General features: G+C 39.2%; 1 protein-coding gene across 2 annotated transcripts in view; it reads right to left on the bottom strand.

The window, feature by feature from the left end:
• The window catches only part of LOC133567917 (guanine nucleotide-binding protein G(olf) subunit alpha-like), a 78012-nt gene that overhangs the window by 24137 nt on the left and 33461 nt on the right, over nt 1–20414 (bottom strand). The window contains exons 3-5 of one of the 2 annotated variants that reach the window (XM_061919533.1): nt 18345–18399; nt 18132–18251; nt 16104–16941 (exon numbers count right to left, since the gene is read on the bottom strand). In XM_061919533.1, coding sequence (XP_061775517.1) covers nt 16828–16941; nt 18132–18251; nt 18345–18399 — 289 coding nt within the window. In that variant the 3' untranslated portion in view covers nt 16104–16827. Of the gene's footprint in view, nt 1–16103; nt 16942–18131; nt 18252–18344; nt 18400–20414 lie in introns of those variants that run through there. The other variant, XM_061919534.1, reaches the window with a different exon arrangement.

Below are 20414 nucleotides of genomic sequence, written 5' to 3'. Positions count from 1 at the left end.
CCCCCGCAGCGGACGCAAACGCCGGAAGCCGAAAGGCGTGTAGCGATGGCAAGCAGGAAATGTCCGCGCACTGAAAAGTGATGCGACCGAGTGGCCAGAAGAAAACAGAAGGTTTATTGAAATGATAAATGCAAGTCAAACCTGTTATGATGCGTCTTGTGTCCAGTGTCACGGCAACCCACACGGTGACGGCGGCAGGAAGTCCGCCACAGTCTTTTTTTGCGGGGCTGTCCGGGTGGAGTTTCTTAAATGCCTTAAATGTCCGGCATTTTAAGTTAGGGTTGCATGTATTTTCAATGTACGTTCAGGGTTAAGAAGGGGTTAAAAACAACAAAAAATTGTGCACGCAGTAGCATTTGTGAGGGAGGGGTGGAGACCGAGAGAGCATGAGAGTTATGATAAACACGCATGCGTCGCCAGCCTCTGCTTTTTAACCATAGATTTATCAGATTTTATTTTTTATTATCTATAGCAGGGGTGTCAAAAGTGTGCCACGGAAGCCATTTGCGGCCCACAGCTAATGTTTTAAAGGCCCATGGCACATTCTAAGTTTGGTGACGTGGTAGAAAAGGTCAGATATTGAAGACACCTGGTGCCACACTCTAATTAGCTAACTAACTCAAAACACCTGGAAAAGCCTTTAAATGGTCTCTCGTTTTGATTCTGTATGACACAGAATCATGGGGAAGACTGCTGACTTGACAAATGTCCAAAAGATGAGCATTGATACTTTAAAGAAGGAGGGCAAGACACAAAAGGTCATTGCCAAAGAGGTTGGATGTTCCCAGAGCTCTGTGTCCAAGCACATTAATAGAGAGGCAAAGGGAAGACGAAGATGTGGTAGAAAAAAGTGTACAAGCAAGAGGGATAACCGCGCCCTGGAGAGGATTGTCAAACAAAAATGTGGGGGAGATCCACAAAGAGTGGACTGCAGCTGGAGTCAGTGCTTCAAGAACCACCACGCACCGACGTGTGCAAGATATGGGCTTCAGCTGTCGCATTCCTTGTGTAAAGCCACTCTTGAATAAGAGACAACTTCAAAAGCGTCTCACCTGGGCTCAAGACAAAAAGGACTGGACTGCTGCTGAGTGGTCCAAAGTTATGTTTTCAGATGAAAGTACATTTTGTATCTCCTTTGGAAATCAAGGTCCCAGAGTCTGGAGGAGGACAGGAGAGGCACAGAATCCACGTTGCCTGAAGTCCAGTGTTAAATTTCCGCAATGGGTAATGGTCTGGGGTGCCATGTCATCTGCTGGTGTTGGTCCACTGGGTTTCCTGAGGTCTAGGCTCAATGCAGCAGTCTACCAGGAAGTTTTGAACACTTTATGCTGCCTGCCGCCGACCAATTTTATGGAGGTGAAGATTTCATTTTCCAACATGACTTGGTACCTGCACACAGTGCCAAATCTAGCAGTACCTGGTTTAAGGACCATGGTATCCCTGTTCTTGATTGGCCTGCAAACTCACCTGACCTTAACCCCATAGAAAAGCTATGGGGTATTGTGAAGCGGAAGATGCCAGATGCTAGACCCAACAATGCTGAAGACCACTATTAAAGCAAGCTGGGCTCTCATAACACCTGAGGAGTGCAACAGACTGCTGGACTTTATGCCACGCCGTATTGCTGCAGCAATTCAGGCAAAAGGAGCTGCAACTAAGTATTGATTGCCGTACATGCTGAAACTATCTATGTTCATACTTTTCGGTTGGCCCACATTTCTAAAACATATTTTTTGGTACTAGTCGTAACTAATATTCTTATTTTATGAGATACTGAATTTGGGATTTTCAGTAATTGTCAGTACTAATCATCAACATTTAAAGAAATAAACATTTCAAATATATCACTATGTGTGTAATGAATTGATATAATATGTAAGTTTCACGTTCTGAATATAATTACTGAAATAAATCAACTTTTTCATGATATTCTAATATGAACAGCACCTGTATATGTATATTTACATATATATACATACACAAATACATTCTGTAGTTAGTTGTTGTTTATTGAGTATGGCATAGTCAGCTCCACATCATACATGTACATAATATGCATACATATATCAATGTATGCATATTAATTCCGAAGCAACCATTTCCACATCAACACCATATGAAAATCTCAAATGCATTATTTCACAAAAAAGAAAAGAAAATGTAATTCTCAAAAAATACAATTAAATAAAATTAAATCCAACATATCTCAAAAGGGTAATGGGAAGAAATATGAACTTTTTCAATCCGCCCCCCTTTTTCAAATAGTTAACTAATATCTAATATCCAGTTTCCTCTGAATTATATCACATTCATCTGGATCCACATAACTCAATTTGCCCAGAACAACTAGCTTACAATTCTCAATATATCATCATAAGTACTGTATATATTTATTTAAATGATTTGTGGGTCAATAGCTCATCCAGCAAAATGTTTATCATCCCAGGCTTAGGTGCAAATAGCACAGGAAATGTCTTCATCTGAAACTGTTAAGAAGTCCCAAATGATGGACACCATGTTAGTTTCCAATGAGCTCAGAGGGAACTTTACGACAGGCCGTTAACAGCAGCGTGAATAAAGGAGCGATTCATTTGCTCACTCTAACCAACCAACAGCACATTTCAGGTAATCTCGTCTCATTGGAGCATTTTTTTTTTATTGGTTATCTGAGCTATTTGTTCATGTTATCGGATTTATCGGTGTGATGTCATGGTTTCATATCGGCCCATTAATTATTGATCAAATAATTATCATGCACCCCTACAAAATAACATTGTAAACAGTTGCCAAACTAAATGTTTCTTGTCTCGCTATTGCTAATATTTGGGACTTGGTGCTGGGTTCTGTCGTTGGTAGACTAGAGGTCCTAAACTGACATCTAGCTTGGAATCCATTAATTATTCGATTAAAAATCAACTTCCATCAATGCGGCAGGTGATCATATTATATTACCTTACTGCCGCAGTTTAGCAGCAGAGCGAGCACTGGGGCGGCCGCCACCATGTTGGCTCTGGCTCTCAACCTTTGCCTCTTTTGACCATAAAACCTTTTCCCCAGAAGCAATTTCCTTTGTTTCACCAGGTCGGCCTGCAAACCATGGCCTGCCCTAAGTTGCAGGGGGCTGTACTAGACAAGATCTTTCTTCCTTTACCGTGTATCTTCCATATTTTCTTTCTTCACTCACACTTCTGAACGGCAACATTTTGCAGACAAAACATTTGAAACAAATATATGATTTCAAATTGTTTAGGTGAAGGTATGACATGCTTAATCCCTTAAATGAACTACTTTGACTGTGAAGTGTTGACCGTTTGACCTTTTTAAAGTATTTTATGCAAATTAGTGTAGAGTTAAGCTAGGGCTGGGCGATACATCGATATACTCGATATATCGCGGGTTTGTCTCTGTGCGATATAGAAAATGACTATATCGTGATATTAGAGTATATGTTCTCACACAGTTGCTTTTAGCTGCGGACATTACACTGCATGTGTTTCTCACACTTTCTTGTCTCTCCTTTTCCCAGACATGAACAAGTGCACCTTCTTACATACGTCACGTGTGCAACGTCACACGCCCCCCCCCCGAGCAGAGAGGTAGCGACCTGGTAATATTAGCTGTGATGCTAACTGTAAGGTGCGGGTGGTAATACGAGAGAAAGAAGGTGCAAATCTGGTAACAAATGAAGGAAGAATCAATTCCTAAAAAAAACAGCACGAGGTTCATCATTTGGCGGTGGTTTGGCTTCAAGCGGGAAGATGTCGAACAAATTTGCGGCAAAAGCATTGCTACAAAAAGTAGCACCACTGCAAATTTGTAGAATTATTTGAAAAGTCACCCGCTAGAGAATTTAGAATCTCCATGTCAACAACTACGTTCGGTGCCACAGCAACAAAATGCCGAAGCAACCATTTCCAGATCAACACCGTACGAAAAACAAAATCAACAACAGGACATAACGTCCGCAGGAACCTTCCACAGAACAAAGGACATATATACACTGTTTGATTTCCTATTATGCAGCTCATTCTTATTTGAGAGTTATTGAAATATCTTGTGTGACATCATGCACAGAAGTGCACTTTATTTGTTTTAAACTATTGTAGTGGCGTTCTGTACAAAAAGTGCACTTTAATTTAGTGTTGTTTTGATATGTCATCTTAGTGACATCATGCACAAAAGTGCACTCATAGCTTGTTTTAAAATGTCTTTGACAATCTTGCACTTTCTGTTTTGGAAATGACGTGCATGATTGTGCCACTGCTTAAAGTCCTACTGAAAGCCACTACTAGCAACCACGCAGTCTGATAGTTTATATATCAATGATGAAATATTAACATTGCAACACATGCCAATACGGCCGCTTTAGTTTACTAAATTACAATTTTGAATTTCCCGCGGAGTTTCTTGTTGAAATCGCCGCGGAATGATGACGCATGTTTGTGATGTCTCGGGTTGTAGCGGACATATTAGCCCAGCCACATTCACGGCTAAAAGTCGTCTCTTTTCATCGCATAATTACACAGTAATTTGGACATCCATGTTGCTGAATCTTTTGCAATTTGTTCAATAAATAATGGAGACTATAAATAAGAATGCTGTTGGTGGAAAGCGGTGTATTGCAGCTGCCTTTAGCACCGAAACACAGCCGGTGTTTCTTTGTTTGTTGTGAAGCTTTAACACAGAGCGGTCAGGGGAACATGTTTCTCTACGTCGACCAGCAAGTTTTTGGATGGGAAAATTGTGATATTAAGTCGGCTCTTACTGGAGACTTGAGTGGATTATGCAACCTCACCTTGTAGCTGTCAAAAAGGCATCTGTGATCTTGGCTACTCCATTGGCTTCTCTCAGAGACACTGGCGTTCACCGCAGCATTCCGACTTTCGGGTATGACTTTATAATCTCACTAAAACACTATTAACACAATAACAGATAAGGGATTTTCCAGAATTATTCTAGTAAATCTGTCTAATAACATCTGAATTGTTTTTAATTTTTTTTAGTGCTTCACTTTAACTTTCCTTATCCACAAATCTTTCATCCACGCACAAATTAATGGGGAACTCGTCGCTTTCTCGGTCCGAATTGCACTTGCTGCTGGTGGCTCTGATTATAAACAATGTGAGGATGTGAGGAGACCTACAACCCGTGACGTCACGCGCACATCGTTTGCTATTTCCCGAACAGGCAAGGTTTTTTTATTAGCGACCAAAAGTTACGAACTTTATCGTCGATGTTCTCTACTAAATCCTTTCAGCAAAAATATGGTAATATCGCGAAATGAGGCCTTTAATAACTGTTTAAGTTATACAAGTGTAGCTGCCATTATGATGTGCAGGGATGTTTTCTAATGACCGTAAGTCTTCAACTATACTAACTCTTTCAATGTTTGGAATCTGCATCATATACTAGTTACTATGGTCATCTAATTAGTTACTATGGTCATCTAATTAGTTACTATGGTCATCTAATTAGTTACTATGGTCATCTAATTAGTTACTATGGTCATCTAATTAGTTACTATGGTCATCTAATTAGTTACTATGGTCATCTAATTAGTTACTATGGTCACTATGAGCTATCTCAGATTGTAGGTTGGGGTTCTTTCACTATGTTTGTTGCATTTTGGTTGCATTTCGGTTGAATGTAAATTATTTTGTCAATATTCAGTGTTTTATCTTTCGTAGTTAATTTTGTAAATCCCACATTCTTTATTTTCATGTACATTCTGGGTGTCTCATTCAGTTAAAAAAAATTGAATTCCATTCCATTTTTTAAGGCCGTCTGTCATAACGTTTTTCGCTTTAAATCATTATTGTGAGGTTTTGTATTAGTGTTCCTAAAAATAGATATACCGGCCCCCAGACACGCTATTTTATCAAAATCTGGCCCCCCGAGTAAAACAATTGCCCAGGCCTGCCGTAGGAGGATACAATAACTCACCGCTAACGGCAAGCTAGTGCTCCTCAATGTAAACAAATGCCAGGGGTAGATCTACACCAGACATCCACTGTAATGATACCAAGTATACCAAGTAAAAGAGCGTATCTGGTCGATACTACAATGTATATCGATATTTTTGATCATCACAAAATATTTTTTCCTTTTTTTTTAAAATGTATATTATTCATAAACTCAGAAAATACATTCCTGGACACATGAAGACTTTAAATATGACTAATGACCTTAGTCATATTTAACTGCCGATACCAACTACTTGGTATCAGATTGATACCCAAATGCGTGGTATCATCCAAAACTAATGTAAAGCACCCAAACAAGAGAATATGTGTTTAGTACAGAAGTGTAGATGGAACATGTTAAAACACAAAATAACCAGATATTAACATTAAAAGAACAAGTAGATTAATAATCCATTTTCTACCGTTTAGCCCTCACAATGTTGACAAAATAATAGAATGACAAATGACACAATATGTTACTGCATATGTCAGCAGCCAAATTAGAAGCCTTTGTTTGCTTACTTAATACTAATACTTAATACTTGTCTAGTAGGTTCACTATTTTATTTTGGGTCAAAATTGTTCTTGGATTGTAATAACAAAGGTATGTTTAATGTACCGTAAGATTCATTGTTGAAATAAAGCCAATAATGCCATTGTTTGTGGTCCCCTTTATTTGGAAAAGTATCGAAAGGTATCCATCCATCCATTTATCTTCTACCGCTTGACCCTCTCGGGGTCGCTGGAACCTATCCCAGCTGCATTCCGGCTGAAGGCAGGGTACACCCTGGATAAGTCGCCACCTCGTCGCCGGGCCAACACAGACAGACAACATCCACACACTCAATTAACGAAATACTTTTTGGTACAGGTACCCTAATAATAATGATAATAATACATATATATATATATATTTTTTTTTTTTTTTTTTTTTTTTTTTTTTAATTATTGTAGCTGAGATAGGCGCCAGCGCCCCCCGCGACCCCGAAAGGGAATAAGCGGTAGAAAATGAATGAATGAATGAATGAATGATATATATATATATATATGTGTACACACACATACATACACACATATACGTACATACATGTGCAGTATTTGTATGCATATATTTTTTAAAGGCTAAAAAAAATTTAACTTTCATTTAAAAACATCCATCCATCCATCTTCTACCGCTTATCTATCTCAGCTACAATTAGGCGGAAGGCAGGGTACACCTAAGACAAGTCGCCACCTCATCGCAGGGCCAACACAGATAGACGGACTACATTCACACACTAGGGACCATTTAGTGTTGCCAATCAACCTATCCCCAGGTGCATGTCTTTGGAGGTGGGAGGGGCCTATCCCCAGGTGCATGTCTTTGGAGGTGGGAGGGGCCTATCCCCAGGTGCATGTCTTTGGAGGTGAGAGGGGCCTATCCCCAGGTGCATGTCTTTGGAGGTGGGAGGGGCCTATCCCCAGGTGCATGTCTTTGGAGGTGGGAGGAAGCCGGAGTACCCGTAGGGAACCCAAGCAGTCACGGGGAGAACATGCAAACTCCACACAGAAAGATCCCAAACCCGGCATTGAACCCAGGACTACTCAGGACCTTCGTATTGTGAGGCACATGCACTAACCCCTTTTCCACCGTGCTGCCCTGCTTAAAAACATCTCAAACTGAATTGGGATGTTGCTGACGTCAGGTCCGGCTCACACCTCGCCCAATGAATACTGGAAGTGATCAAGCGAGCTCAGTTTTCAATGGGTACCAGACGCCATTTAGCCTTTCTCGGGAAAAAACAAAAAAACCTATACTTGTGTTTTTTTCGGCTTTAAGAAGCATTAAAATCGCGGAAAGGAAAAACGTTTCTTCAGAGTTTCTCGAGAGGTTAACAAAAGTGCATGATTTGTGGACACGACGACAAGATAAGCAGCACACGCTCCAGTCGAAGTTTGGAAGCAGAGTTGGACAATGCACACTTTTGCAGTGATCACTTCATTAAAGGTTGGTTGGATATACTTTTGAAGGTTATTATTTCGAATTTAAGTATTATCTTGATATTATTTGTACTTCTTAAACACATGCTTTCGAAAAGTGTTTTGAAAAGCGCCAACTTGGCAAATCTAAATAAAAGAAAGCAAATGTGAGCAAAACCTAAAAGAGTTAAAGGCCTACTGAAATGAGATTTTCTTATTTAAACGGGGATAGCAGCTCCATTCTATGTGTCATACTTCATCATTTTGCGATATTGCCATACTCTTGCTGAAAGGATTTAGTAGAAAACATCCACGATAAAGTTTGCAACTTTTGGTCGCTAATAAAAAAGCCTTGCCTGTACCGGAAGTAGCAGACGATGTGCACGTGATGTCACGGGTTGTGGAGCTCCTCACATCTGAACATTGTTTACAATCATGGCCACCAGCAGCGAGAGCGATTTGGACCGAGAAAGCGACGATTTCCCCATTAATTTGAGCGAGGATGAAAGATTTGTGAATGAGAAAAGTGAGAGTGAAGGACTAGAAAAAAAAATAAAAAAAAAGACGAGGTTAATGGGAGCGATTCAGATGTTATTAGACACATTTACTAGGATAATGCTGGAAAATCCCTTATCTGCTTATTGTGTTACTAGTGTTTTAGTGAGATTATATGGTCGTACCTGAAAGTCTGAGGGGTGTGGCCACGGGTGTGGTGACCGCCAATGTCTCTGAGGGAAGCCACATTTCTCGACGAGGCAAGGCAGCCGGGCTGAGTTTTTTTCCCCCCCTCCTCCACGGTTTAAGCTTCCGACGGTCAGGGGCGGCCGGTGGGAGGAAGCAAACGAGTCCGCAGCTGCAAGGGGAACGACGCAAGCTCTCTGCTCATGTCTACGGTAAGAGCCGACTTATTACCCGCATTTTCTCAGCGAAAACTGCCAGTTGACATGTGGTAGGGAACCATGTTCACTTGACATCTCTGTTCCATAGAAAAGCTTCACCGTCAGCTTTCAGGAATGTAAACAAGAAAACAATGAAACACCGGCTGTGTTTGTGTTGCTAAAGGCGGCCGCAATACACCGCTACCCACCTACATCTTTCGTCTTTAACGTCTCCATTATTAATTGAACAATTGCAAAAGATTCAGCAACACAGATTCCCAGAATACTGTGTAATTATGCGATTAAAGCAGACGACTCATAGCTGGGATTGGTGCTGGATCCAAATGTCTGCTCCAATCCGTGACCTCACTCGCACGCAACAGGATATTTCGCGCAAAATTTAAAATTGCAATTTAGTCAACTAAAGCGGCCGTATTGGCATGTGTTGCAATGTTAATATTTCATCATTGATATATAAACTATCAGACTGCGTGGTCGCTAGTAGTGGCTTTCAGTAGGCCTTTAAACTTGTACCAAAGGCAGCAATCCTAAATTAAGCTTTCAACACACACAATATTGACATCTTAAGTTATAATTTGATGCAGAGGGGGAAAGACACGCTGCTTTTAAACGCCGCGTGCAACAGCAACAAACATGGTGTGTGAGACGCCAAGTGAAATGCAACCTTACTCGAGCAAAAACGAGGCATATTTATCCGGGACAGTCTTGATGACAATTTCCTTGACTCAGCCACACACAAAGAAGTTGTAGACCTCCTTCCTCCTTCCTTTTCCATGTTCCCATCTGTTTTGTCGTGTAGAATGGCGTATGGAGCAAAATCGTTTCGTATGTCTGGGAACATGACCGACGTAATCCTTGATATCACTCCACAAATCTACTCAGAGGCCTAGTGGTTAAAGCAGGGGTCACCAACGCGGCACCAGGTCGCCCGTAAGGACCAGATGAGTCGCCCGCTGGTCTGTTCTAAAAATAGCTCAAATAGCAGCACTTACCAGTGAGCTGCCTCTATTTTTTGAATTGTACTTATTTACTAGCAAGCTGGTCTCGCTTTGCTCGACATTTTTAATTCTAAGAGAGACAAAACTTAAATAGAATTTGAAAATCCAAAAATATTTTAAAGACTTGGTCTTCACTTGTTTAAATAAATTCATTTATTTTTTTTACTTTGCTTCTTATAACTTTCAGAAAGACAATTTTAGAGAAAAAATACAACCTTAAAAATGATTTTATGTTTTTAAACACATATACCTTTTTACCTTTTAAATTCCTTCCTCTTCTTTCCTGACAATTTAAAACTTAAAGCCCACTAGGCTGCACCAAACTTTTGGTGCCTTGTTGACTCAGAAAAGTACAGTGGTGTGTGCACAGCAGCTATGAAGGTTGCAAGCCTGTTTGGTTCAACTTATCTTTGTGAATCAGCCTTTTCTGACATGAACTTCATCAAGAACAAACACAGAACACGCCTCACTGATGCACATGTGCAAGACTCACTCAGAGTTGCAGTGTCAAGTTACACAGCAGAGTACAACACACGAGTTAACAGCATGCAATGCCAGGCTTCCCACTAACTGACAAAGAAACAGATAACAGATTTGGTGTCCAGTTTAAAGTGTGACATGATTTATTTAAAAATTTGAGAGTTGAGTTTTGTATTTTACATGAGTTATTATTTGTGCAAACATGGTGCAAAGTAATTCATGATTTGTTAAAAAATGTTAGTGGCTAGTTAGTTAAAATGGGATATTGTGATTTCACAAGTCTGTCTTAGAAAATGCTCAATTTGAAAAATGTGCACTTACAGAGAAAATATTAAAATAAAGTGTTGCATATTGATATTTATCTGCTTCTATATATATCTAATGTGAGAAATCATTCATATGACCGGTGTTCCCACAAAGATAAATATCATTAATTATTATTAATAAAATATAGTTAAAGGTAAATTGAGCAAATTGGTTATTTTTGGCAATTTATTTAAGTGTGTATCAACCTGGTAGCCCTTCGCATTAATCAGTACCCAAGAAGTAGCTCTTGGTTTCGGATGTGGTAGTGGTTTGTGTTGTGGTTTGTGCAGCCCTTTGAGACACTAGTGATTTAGGGCTATATAAGTAAACAATGATTGATTGATTGAAAAAGGTTGGTGACCCCTGGGTTAGAGCGTCCGCCCTGAGATCGGCAGGTTGTAAATTCAAACCCCGGCCAAGTCATACCAAAGACTATAAAAATGGGAGCCATTACCTCCCTGCTTGGCACTCAGCATCAAGGGTTGGAAAAAAGGTTGGGGACCTCTGACCTATACAACAAATTGCTGCTCAAATTCTCAATGGAACTGGCCCGATACAGCATTCAGTTTCAGTTTATTTTCAGTCTAACAAAAACATATGCAAACATGGATCACGATTCAAAAATGAATAACATGACTGAAACAGGCAGAAGCAAAAAAGCTTATATGCCCAACATAAAAATGTTTACATTCAATTAAGTTACCTTTTCTAATAAGTTTGTAATACTAAGAGAAATATAGTCATTCAGCATTTACATTTAAGTTACCCTTCAACAAATAATACAAAAATATGTACTTACATACATAGATACCTTCTAAATACAACATTTAACCAAACAAACATACATTTCTAGTTCACATCACTTTTTAAAATACATTGTGACATGTTCTTTTTGAAATTAAATACTGAGTCACTCATTTTTATTTCTTTACCAACAGAATTCCACAAATTAACACCGAGAACAGATAAACATCTACGTTTAACAACTAATCTTGCTTTTGGTCAAATAAACTTAGATTCATCTCTTAGATTGTATTTGCTAGTCTGTAGAGAGAAGTATTTTTGAATTCCTTCTGGAAGAGTATTTATTTTTGCTTTGAACATTATCTGTGTTATTTTATAATAAACAATATCTTGAAATTTCCTAAGTTTTGATTTAACAAATAATGGATGGGTGTGGTCATAATATCCTGCTTTGTTTATTAGCCGTACAGCTTTTTTTTGCAGCAAAACAATATCATTAATTATGGTTTTAAAAGTGGTTCCCCAGAGTTCTACACAGTATGTCATGTATGGAAGTATCAAAGTATATTAAATTGTTAACAAAGAATTATAATTAAGTAATTCTTTAATTTTATACAAAACACCAAGTGTTTTAGATATTTTTGTTTTTATATCATTTACATGTTGTCTCCATGATCATTTATAATCAATTATCAATTATAATTGATGTACATGTACACACACACACACATTAATAAATGTAAGTATATGTACATAACATAAAAAATACCTGTCCCTATAAAAATGTAAAAATAGTGATGAAGTAGGCCTGGGCGATATATCGATATACTCGATATATTGCGGGTTTGTCTCTGTGCGATATAGAAAATGACTATATCGTGATATTGGAGTATATGTTCTCACATAGTTGCTTTTAGCTGCAGGCATTACACTACAGGCATTTCCCACTCTTTCTTGTCTCTCCTCACAGAGACGTAAAGAAGCGCACCTTCTTACACACGTCACGTGTGCAACGTCACACGCTCCCGCGGAGCAGACAGGTAGTGACGTGGTAACGTTAGCTGTGATGCTAGCGGAGTTGTGCGGGTAGCAATAGGAGAGAGAGAAGGTGCAAATCTGGTAACAAATGAAGGTAGGATTAATTCCCAAGAAAAACAGCACGGGATCCATCATGTGTTCAACATTTATGCGGCAAAGGCGTTGCTACAATAAGTAGCACCACTGCTAATGGGACGCTGTGGCGCGGTGGGGAGTGGCCGTGCGCAATCCTAGGGTCCCTGGTTCAATCCCCACCTAGTACCAACCTCGTCACGTCCGTTGTGTCCTGAGCAAGGCACTTCACCCTTGCTCCTGATGGGTGCTGGTTAGCGCCTTGCATGGCAGCTCCCTCCATCAGTGTGTGAATGTGTGTGTGAATGTGGAAGTAGTGTCAAAGCGCTTTGAGTACATTGAAGGTAGAAAAGCGCTATACAAGTACAACTCATTTATCATTTAATGTAGCATCATTTGAAAAGTCAGCCGCTAGAGAATGAAGAACTCCGCATGTCAACATCTGCGGCCGGTGCCACACCAACAAAATGCCGAAGCAACTATTTCCAGATCAACAAAGTAGGAAAAAAAAAAAAAAAAGTCAACAACAGGAGATAACGTCCGCAGGAACCTATTATGCAGCTCATTTTTATTTGACAGTTATTGAAATATCTTGTGTGACATCATGCACAAAAGTGCACTTTATTTGTTTTAAAACATTGTAGTGGTGTTCTGTACAAAAAGTACACTTTAATTTAGTGTTGTTTTGATGTCATCTTAGTGACATCATGCACAAAAATGCACTTAGAGCTTGTTTTAAAATGTCTCTGACAATCTTGCACTTTCTGTTTTGAAATGACATGAATGTTTGTGCCACTGCTTAGTAACTGTTTAATAAATACACTTTTGGTCAATTGACTTAGTTGTGATTTCCCTCTCTGCATGAAAGTTTAAAAGTAGCATATATTAATGCAGTATGAAGAAGAATGTTTGAATGTAGACACATAGAATCATCATACTGCTGTGATTATATGTATCAAGTGTTCATTCAAGGCTAAGGCAAAATATGGAGATATATATGGTGTATTGTGACATGGCCTAAAAATATCGAGATATTAATAAAAGGCCATATCGCCCAGCCCTAAATGAAGGCATGATGTAATAAAAATCTGACATATTGATACTATTATTGATCAAAAACAAAAATATTTGTCTTTAAATATAGAATGTTTATTGAGAGCATTTTTATTCGATATTACAAGTTACATGATGGCGTTGCATTCACACCCCAACACTGTTTTACCAAACATAATTAATAATCCTGAATAATAACTGTGATTTAAATATTGATAAAAAATATATATCTTTATTATTTTGACCATATTTGGAAACATTTTGTGTAAGTCTAGATCTCATATATGAACACTGTTTTATTCTGTATTGACAAAAAGTGTAGTTATGTCTCATGTCCATAAGACTCCATCTTGCAAAATGTTCACATTTATTTTTATTTATCTATAGTATTTCTCACATTGAATGTTGTCTGTCTGTGTTGGCCCTGCCATGAGGTAGGGACTTATCCAGGGTGTACACCGCCTTCTGCCCGAATGCAGCTGAGATAGGCCCCAGCAACCCCCCGCGACCCCAAAAGGCACAAGCGGTAGAAAATGGATGGATGGATATAGTATTATTTTCTTTCTGCCATATTACTTTGTTTATAATGCTTGTGTTGCTTTCTTATGCACATTCAATGTTCAACTTAAGGTACATATATACATTTTGCATGTGTTATTTGTGGGGTTTTTTATTTTAGATTTTTTAAACTTGGTTAAAGGATTTCAGTATGAGTATTTTTTGACTATTTTGAGCACATTTAAAATTACCACGATAATGATAACCGTGATAATTTTGGGAAAAATAACCGTGATAAGAAATGTTCAGTGTGACATCCCTATCACTAATTAATAACACAGATATGGTTTTTATGTCCCGGCAAGGAATCCGCGTTCAAAAGACTCCGGCTTATTAGTGATTCTTAAAGCCCAAAAAAAGTCTGCGGGCTATAGAGCGTTTTCCGTTCGGGCTCCAGTACTCTGGAATGCCCTCCCGGTAAAAGTTCGAGATGCTACCTCAGTAAAAGCATTTAAGTCTCACCTTAAAACTCATCTGTATAATCTAGCCTTTAAATAGACCTCCTTTTTAGACCAGTTGATCTGCCGCTTCTTTTCTTTTTCTCCTATGTCCCCCCCTCCCTTATGGAGGGGGTCCGGTCCGATGACCATGGATGAAGTACTGGCTGTCCAGAGTCGAGACCCAGGATGGACCGCTCGCCTGTGTATCGGTTGGGGACATCTCTACTCTGCTGATCCGCCTCCGCTTGGGATGGTTTCCTGTGGACGGGACTCTCGCTACTGTCTTGGATCCGCTTTGAACTGAATTCTCGCGGCTGTGTTGGAGCCACTATGGATTGAACTTTCACAGTATCATGTTAGACCCGCTCCACATCCATTGCTTTCGGTCCCCTAGAGGGGGGGGGGGTTGCCCACATCTGAGGTCCTCTCCAAGGTTTCTCATAGTCAGCATTGTCACTGGCGTCCCACTGGATGTGAATTCTCCCTGCCCACTGGGTGTGAGTTTTCCTTGCCCTTTTGTGGGTTCTTCCGAGGATGTCGTAGACGTAATGATTTGTGCAGTCCTTTGAGACATTTGTGATTTAGGGCTATATAACTAAACATTGATTGATTGATTGATTGATTGATTTTAAAATATATGTATATCATTTTCAAACCCTATTTAAAGATAATATATTTGGGGTGTAACAATTGATCGATACGTGGATAGATCGATTTATATTCCTAAATTTCAGGTTTATCGATCTGTGGTCGGAAAGTTTGCCTTGCAATTGATCGTTTTAAAAGGGAATCGATAAATTTTATCGATACTACAAATATGAAAACATTGTATTTAGTAACAGTAGACTTTATTTAAAGTTTAGCACTTGTAATAATAAAGATCTAAACATTAAGTTTATTTTTCCGTCTACGGCGCCAAACAAAATTGCTGGATATCTATGGTGGTCCGATTTTTGATTGATTGATTGATTGATTGAAACTTTTATTAGTAGATTGTACAGTACAGTACATATTCCGTACAATTGACCACTAAATGGTAACACCCCAATAAGTTTTTCAACTTCTTTAAGTCGGGGCCGAGAAAGGAGGAGAGACAAAAATAAGAAAAAGGGCGGCCACCCGGATGAAAGAACAGTCAAGGATCAACATTGGCCTGACTTTCACTCGCTGGCGTGAACTCAAAGACGGGAAGAGATTTTCGACTGATGCTGCCTTGGCTCTGTTCCTGCGTAACAAGTGAGTGACTTTCGATGCTCAAATCAAAATGATATTGCTAATGTTAGATCCAAAGCTAGATCCAAACTGACACAACCAGCTACGCAACAAACACAAAAGTACTGTATAAAGAAAAACTTGCAATAACTGCAAATATAGTTTGAGTAATATATGTAGGTTCCTACTGTGGAAAGAGCAGTCATACTGAATCATTGTGGGATTATCGTGTCAGTTTGACGCTGCCGCATTAGTGCACTGGCGCCGCCAAAATCAACCAAAACTGAAAGTTCTTAAGTGGATCTTTAATATTTACAAGAATAGCTTAAAGTGCAAACATTTACAACAGGATTTGTTTTGAAAAACCTGCTACTGTAGAGCTGTGGTTCTCAAATGGGGGTACTTGAAGGTATGCCAAGAGATTTTTTTTAAATATTCTAAAAATAGCAACAATTCAAAAATCCTTTATGAACATATTTATTGAATAATACTTCAACAAAATATGAATGTAAGTTCATAAAGTGTGAAAAGAAATGCAACAATGCAATATTCAGCGTTGACAGCTGTTTTTGTTCCAAAAACAATGTTGAAAATGTATTTTTTTGTGAAGAAATGTTTAGAATTATGTTGATGAATCCAGATGGATCTCTATTACAATCCTCAAAGAGGGCACTTTAAGTTGATGATTACTTCTATGTGGAGAAATCTGCATTTAGAAGTGAATCACCTGTTTATTTTTCAACAAGTTTTTAGTTATCTTTATATCTTTTTTTCAGGATAGTTCAAGAAAGACCACTACAAATGAGCAATATTTTGCACTGTTATACAATTTAATAAATCCGAAACTGATGACATAGTGCTGTATTTTACTTCTTTATCTCTTTTTTTTCAACCAAAAGTGCTTTGCTCTGATTAGGGGGTACTTGAATTAAAATAATGTTCACAGGGGGTACATCACTGAAATAAGGTTGAGAACCACTGTTGTAGAGCAAAGGAATGATTGAAAATGAATCAAAAAAATATTTGGGGCTTTTGTAGAAGACATTTACATTCCCCATTACTTTAATCAGGGCAGCACGGTGGAACAGGAACTAGTGTGTGTGCCTTACAATAAGAAGGTCCTGGGTTCGATCCACCGGCAAGGGGTCTTTCTGTGTGGACTCTGCATGTTCTCCCTGTGACTGCGTTGGTTCCCTCCGGGTACTCCGGCTTCCCCCTCCTCCAAAGACATGCATCTCGGGATAAGTTGATTGGCAACAGTAAATTGTCCCTAGTGTGTGAATGTTGTCTGTCTATCTGTGTTGTCCATGCGATGAGGTGGCGACTTGTCCAGGGTGTACCCTGACATCCGCCCGAATGCAGCTGAGATAGGCTCCAGCAAACACCGTAACCTCAAAAGGGACAGGCGGTAGGAAATGGATGGACGGATTACTTTAATCATGTTTAAAAGATAATATGTGAGTAGTATTGTGTGATGTTACTGTACGGAATTTAAAAACAAAGAGCACGAAGACTTCTGTCTTTCTGGAATGTCATCTGGATTGTGTTCAGCGTGTTTCTGATGGTACATATTACCAACTACATCATCATTAAGTGAGCTTGCAAAGCTGACACTTATATTACATATTACATTGTATTTAAATATAAAGTAATACAGCAAATAGCAACAAATATTTATCAATGACCTACTTTATAACTACTAAATAGGAATATTAAATTTAGAATAAGTTTATTTGCTTTATACAGAAAATAATGGTCCCTCTAGTTAAATAAGTATGAATGAAACAGCCTTTTTTTGCTCAAATCTACAGCATATTTAAACCAAATTTTTAAAAAATTTTAACCAGAGTACTCTACAAGTTAGTTTAGTTCCAATATAGACTAGCAATAAAGAAGTTCACTATATTATGTTTAAGTACCAAAGACTATAAAAATGCTTGGTACTGAGCATCGAGGGTTGGAATTGGGGGTTAAATCACCAAAAATGATTCCCAAGCTCAGCCACCGCTGCTGCTCACTGCTCCCCTCACCTCCCAGGGGGTGATCAAGGGTGATGGGTCAAATGCAGAGAATAATTTTGCCACACCTCGTGTGTGTGTGACAATCATTGGTACTTTAAGATTTTTTTTCTGAGCAGGAGATCAATCTGCCGACGGCAACACACATGCACGCAATAAATCTAAAACAACCTTTGCTACATAATTAATTACATTTTTTTTCAATTTTTTCTTCGGGTGCGGGGGGGTTGATGTCGATGTTTTCATGTTTCAGACACATGAACTCGCACCTACAATGCACACGGCAGCATTGAGCACCCAGACTTCATGAGACATGTGAAGCACTTCTAACTATGCAAGCCCACCCTCAACACACACACAACCATAGAAACAAACGTAGCCAGCGGCTTACCTGCGAATAGTCAAAGTCAGAGAGAGGTGCTATGCTCTTGATGTACTCGATTCTGAATTGGTCTTCTGGGTTGGCAAGCGGGACAGGGGGTATTAAAGTGCTCATCGCTGACACTATTGTCTGAAAACACGTCAGGAAGAAACAAAACAGGACGAACAGAGTCACTAACAAAGTGTAAACCCACACAAGCAATGATCATTCAATTGAACTCACCACTATGGCATCCTTTACGTTTTTCCGTATGTCCTGGATCTTCTGTTTCTTTTCCCTGCATGGGAAGACGAGAGAAGCCGCTGGTTATGAAAGCGTGACGTACGGCACATCACAAAAGATTTATCATCAGGGTGGTGGAGAGCCAGTCACCGAGGCAAGGAGGAACACTCACAATAAGGGGCGGATTTAATTGTAAAAAAAGTCATGAGAAATTGTCATGAGAATGGGGGCTGCAGTGGCGTGGTCCGATACAAGATGCTAAACGACACTGCACAAAATAAGTCGGATTTTTCTAATAATTTGTTCACTTCAACTTTCACACCTACATATGAAGTCCGAGTTTCCATACTCTTTGTCTTTAATAAAACTAGAGATGTCGAAAAATTCTTTAAAATGTAATATCGGTATCGGTTTCAAAAAGTAAAATTAGTGACTTTTTAAAACGCCGCTGTATGGAGCGGCACGTATGCCAGTCAGCAGCCTATCCCCTCTCCCACACACAACATGAGAGGTTTACTGTCGACGCTTGATGACCTCATCAAACCGCAGCGGGCGCAGCATAACGACAACAAGAGTGTGTCGTTGCCGGTGCTGTAGCCACGGCTAACAAGCGAGCTCGCTCTCTGACTAACAACACCATGTCTATGGTTTAGGATTAGGGCTGGGCTATAATATATCGATATACTCAATATATCGCGGGTTTGTCTCTGTGCGATATAGAAAATGACTATATCGGGATATTCGAGTATACGTTCTCACGCAGTTTTTTCAGCTGCTGGTATTACACTCCAGGCTTTTCCCACTCTTTCTTGTGTCTCCTTCTCTTAGACAGCAAGTGCACTTTCTTACACCTGTCACGTAATACGTCACATACGTATACACCCTCGCAGAGCACAGAGGTAGCGGCATGGGTAATGTTAGCTGTGCTGCTAGCGGTAATACGAGAGAAAGAAGGTGCAAATCTGGTAAGAAATGAAGGAAGAATTAATTCCCAAGAAAAACAGCAGGGGTTCCATCGTCTGGCGGTGGTTTGGATTCGAGTGGGGATATGTCGAACAGACAAACGTAAATTGTCAAGTGTGGGACAAATTGTTGAAAAAAAAGTAGCACTACTGCTAATATGTAGCATCATTTGAAAACTCACCTGCTAGAGAATGAAGAGTGATTACTCTGCATGTCAACATCTCCATTCGGTGCCACACCATCAAAATGCCCAAGCAACCATTTTCATATTAACACCGTATGAAAAAAATAGTCTACAATAAAAGGAGACAATGTCCTCAGTAACCTACCACATAGTGAAGGACGAACACTATTAGATTTCCTATCATGCAGCTCATTTTTATTTGACAATTATTGAAATATGTTGTGTGACATCGTGCACAAAAGTGCACTAATAGATTGTTTTAAAATGTCTCTGACAATCTTGCACTTTCTGTTTTGGAATCACACAAATGTTTGTGCCACTGCTTAATAACTGTTTAATAAATACACTTATGCTAAATTGACTTAGTTGTGATTTCCCTCTCTGCATGAAAGTTTAAAAGTAGCATATATTAATGCAGTATGAAGAAGAATGTTTGAATGTAGACACATAGAATCATCATACTGCTGTCATTATATGCATCAAGTGTTCATTCAAGGCTAAGGAGAAATATCGAGATTTATATCATGTATCTCTATATGGCCTATAAATATCGAGATATTAAAAAAAGGCCATATCGCCCAGCCCTATTTGGGATTATTTTAAAGTGTGTCTGACGGATAAAAAACTGGCAATTCGCAATGACTGCAAAAAGATGGTTATGCGAGGAGGAACCAAGACGTCTTCCTTTAATACGAGCAATTGGATCTCTCACCTCTTCAAGAATCATAAGGAGATACACCTATCCAAGCGAAAGATGGATGAAAAGCAAACACCAAATAAAGTGGTACCACACAGTTGTTGCTTAAAGACTCCGCCGAGGAAAAACAAAAATACAACAAAAACCACACCAGGGCAAAAGCCCACATTGTGGTCAAGGACAACGCATGCAGTATGGCAAAAGCTACGGTGGAGTTTGGTAGGGT

This window comes from Nerophis ophidion, linkage group LG14 (assembly GCF_033978795.1).
Source record: "Nerophis ophidion isolate RoL-2023_Sa linkage group LG14, RoL_Noph_v1.0, whole genome shotgun sequence".
NCBI lineage: Eukaryota > Metazoa > Chordata > Actinopteri > Syngnathiformes > Syngnathidae > Nerophis > Nerophis ophidion.
The sequence above is the reverse complement of the archived record's forward strand: the minus strand, read 5'-3'. Positions and strand labels throughout refer to the sequence as shown.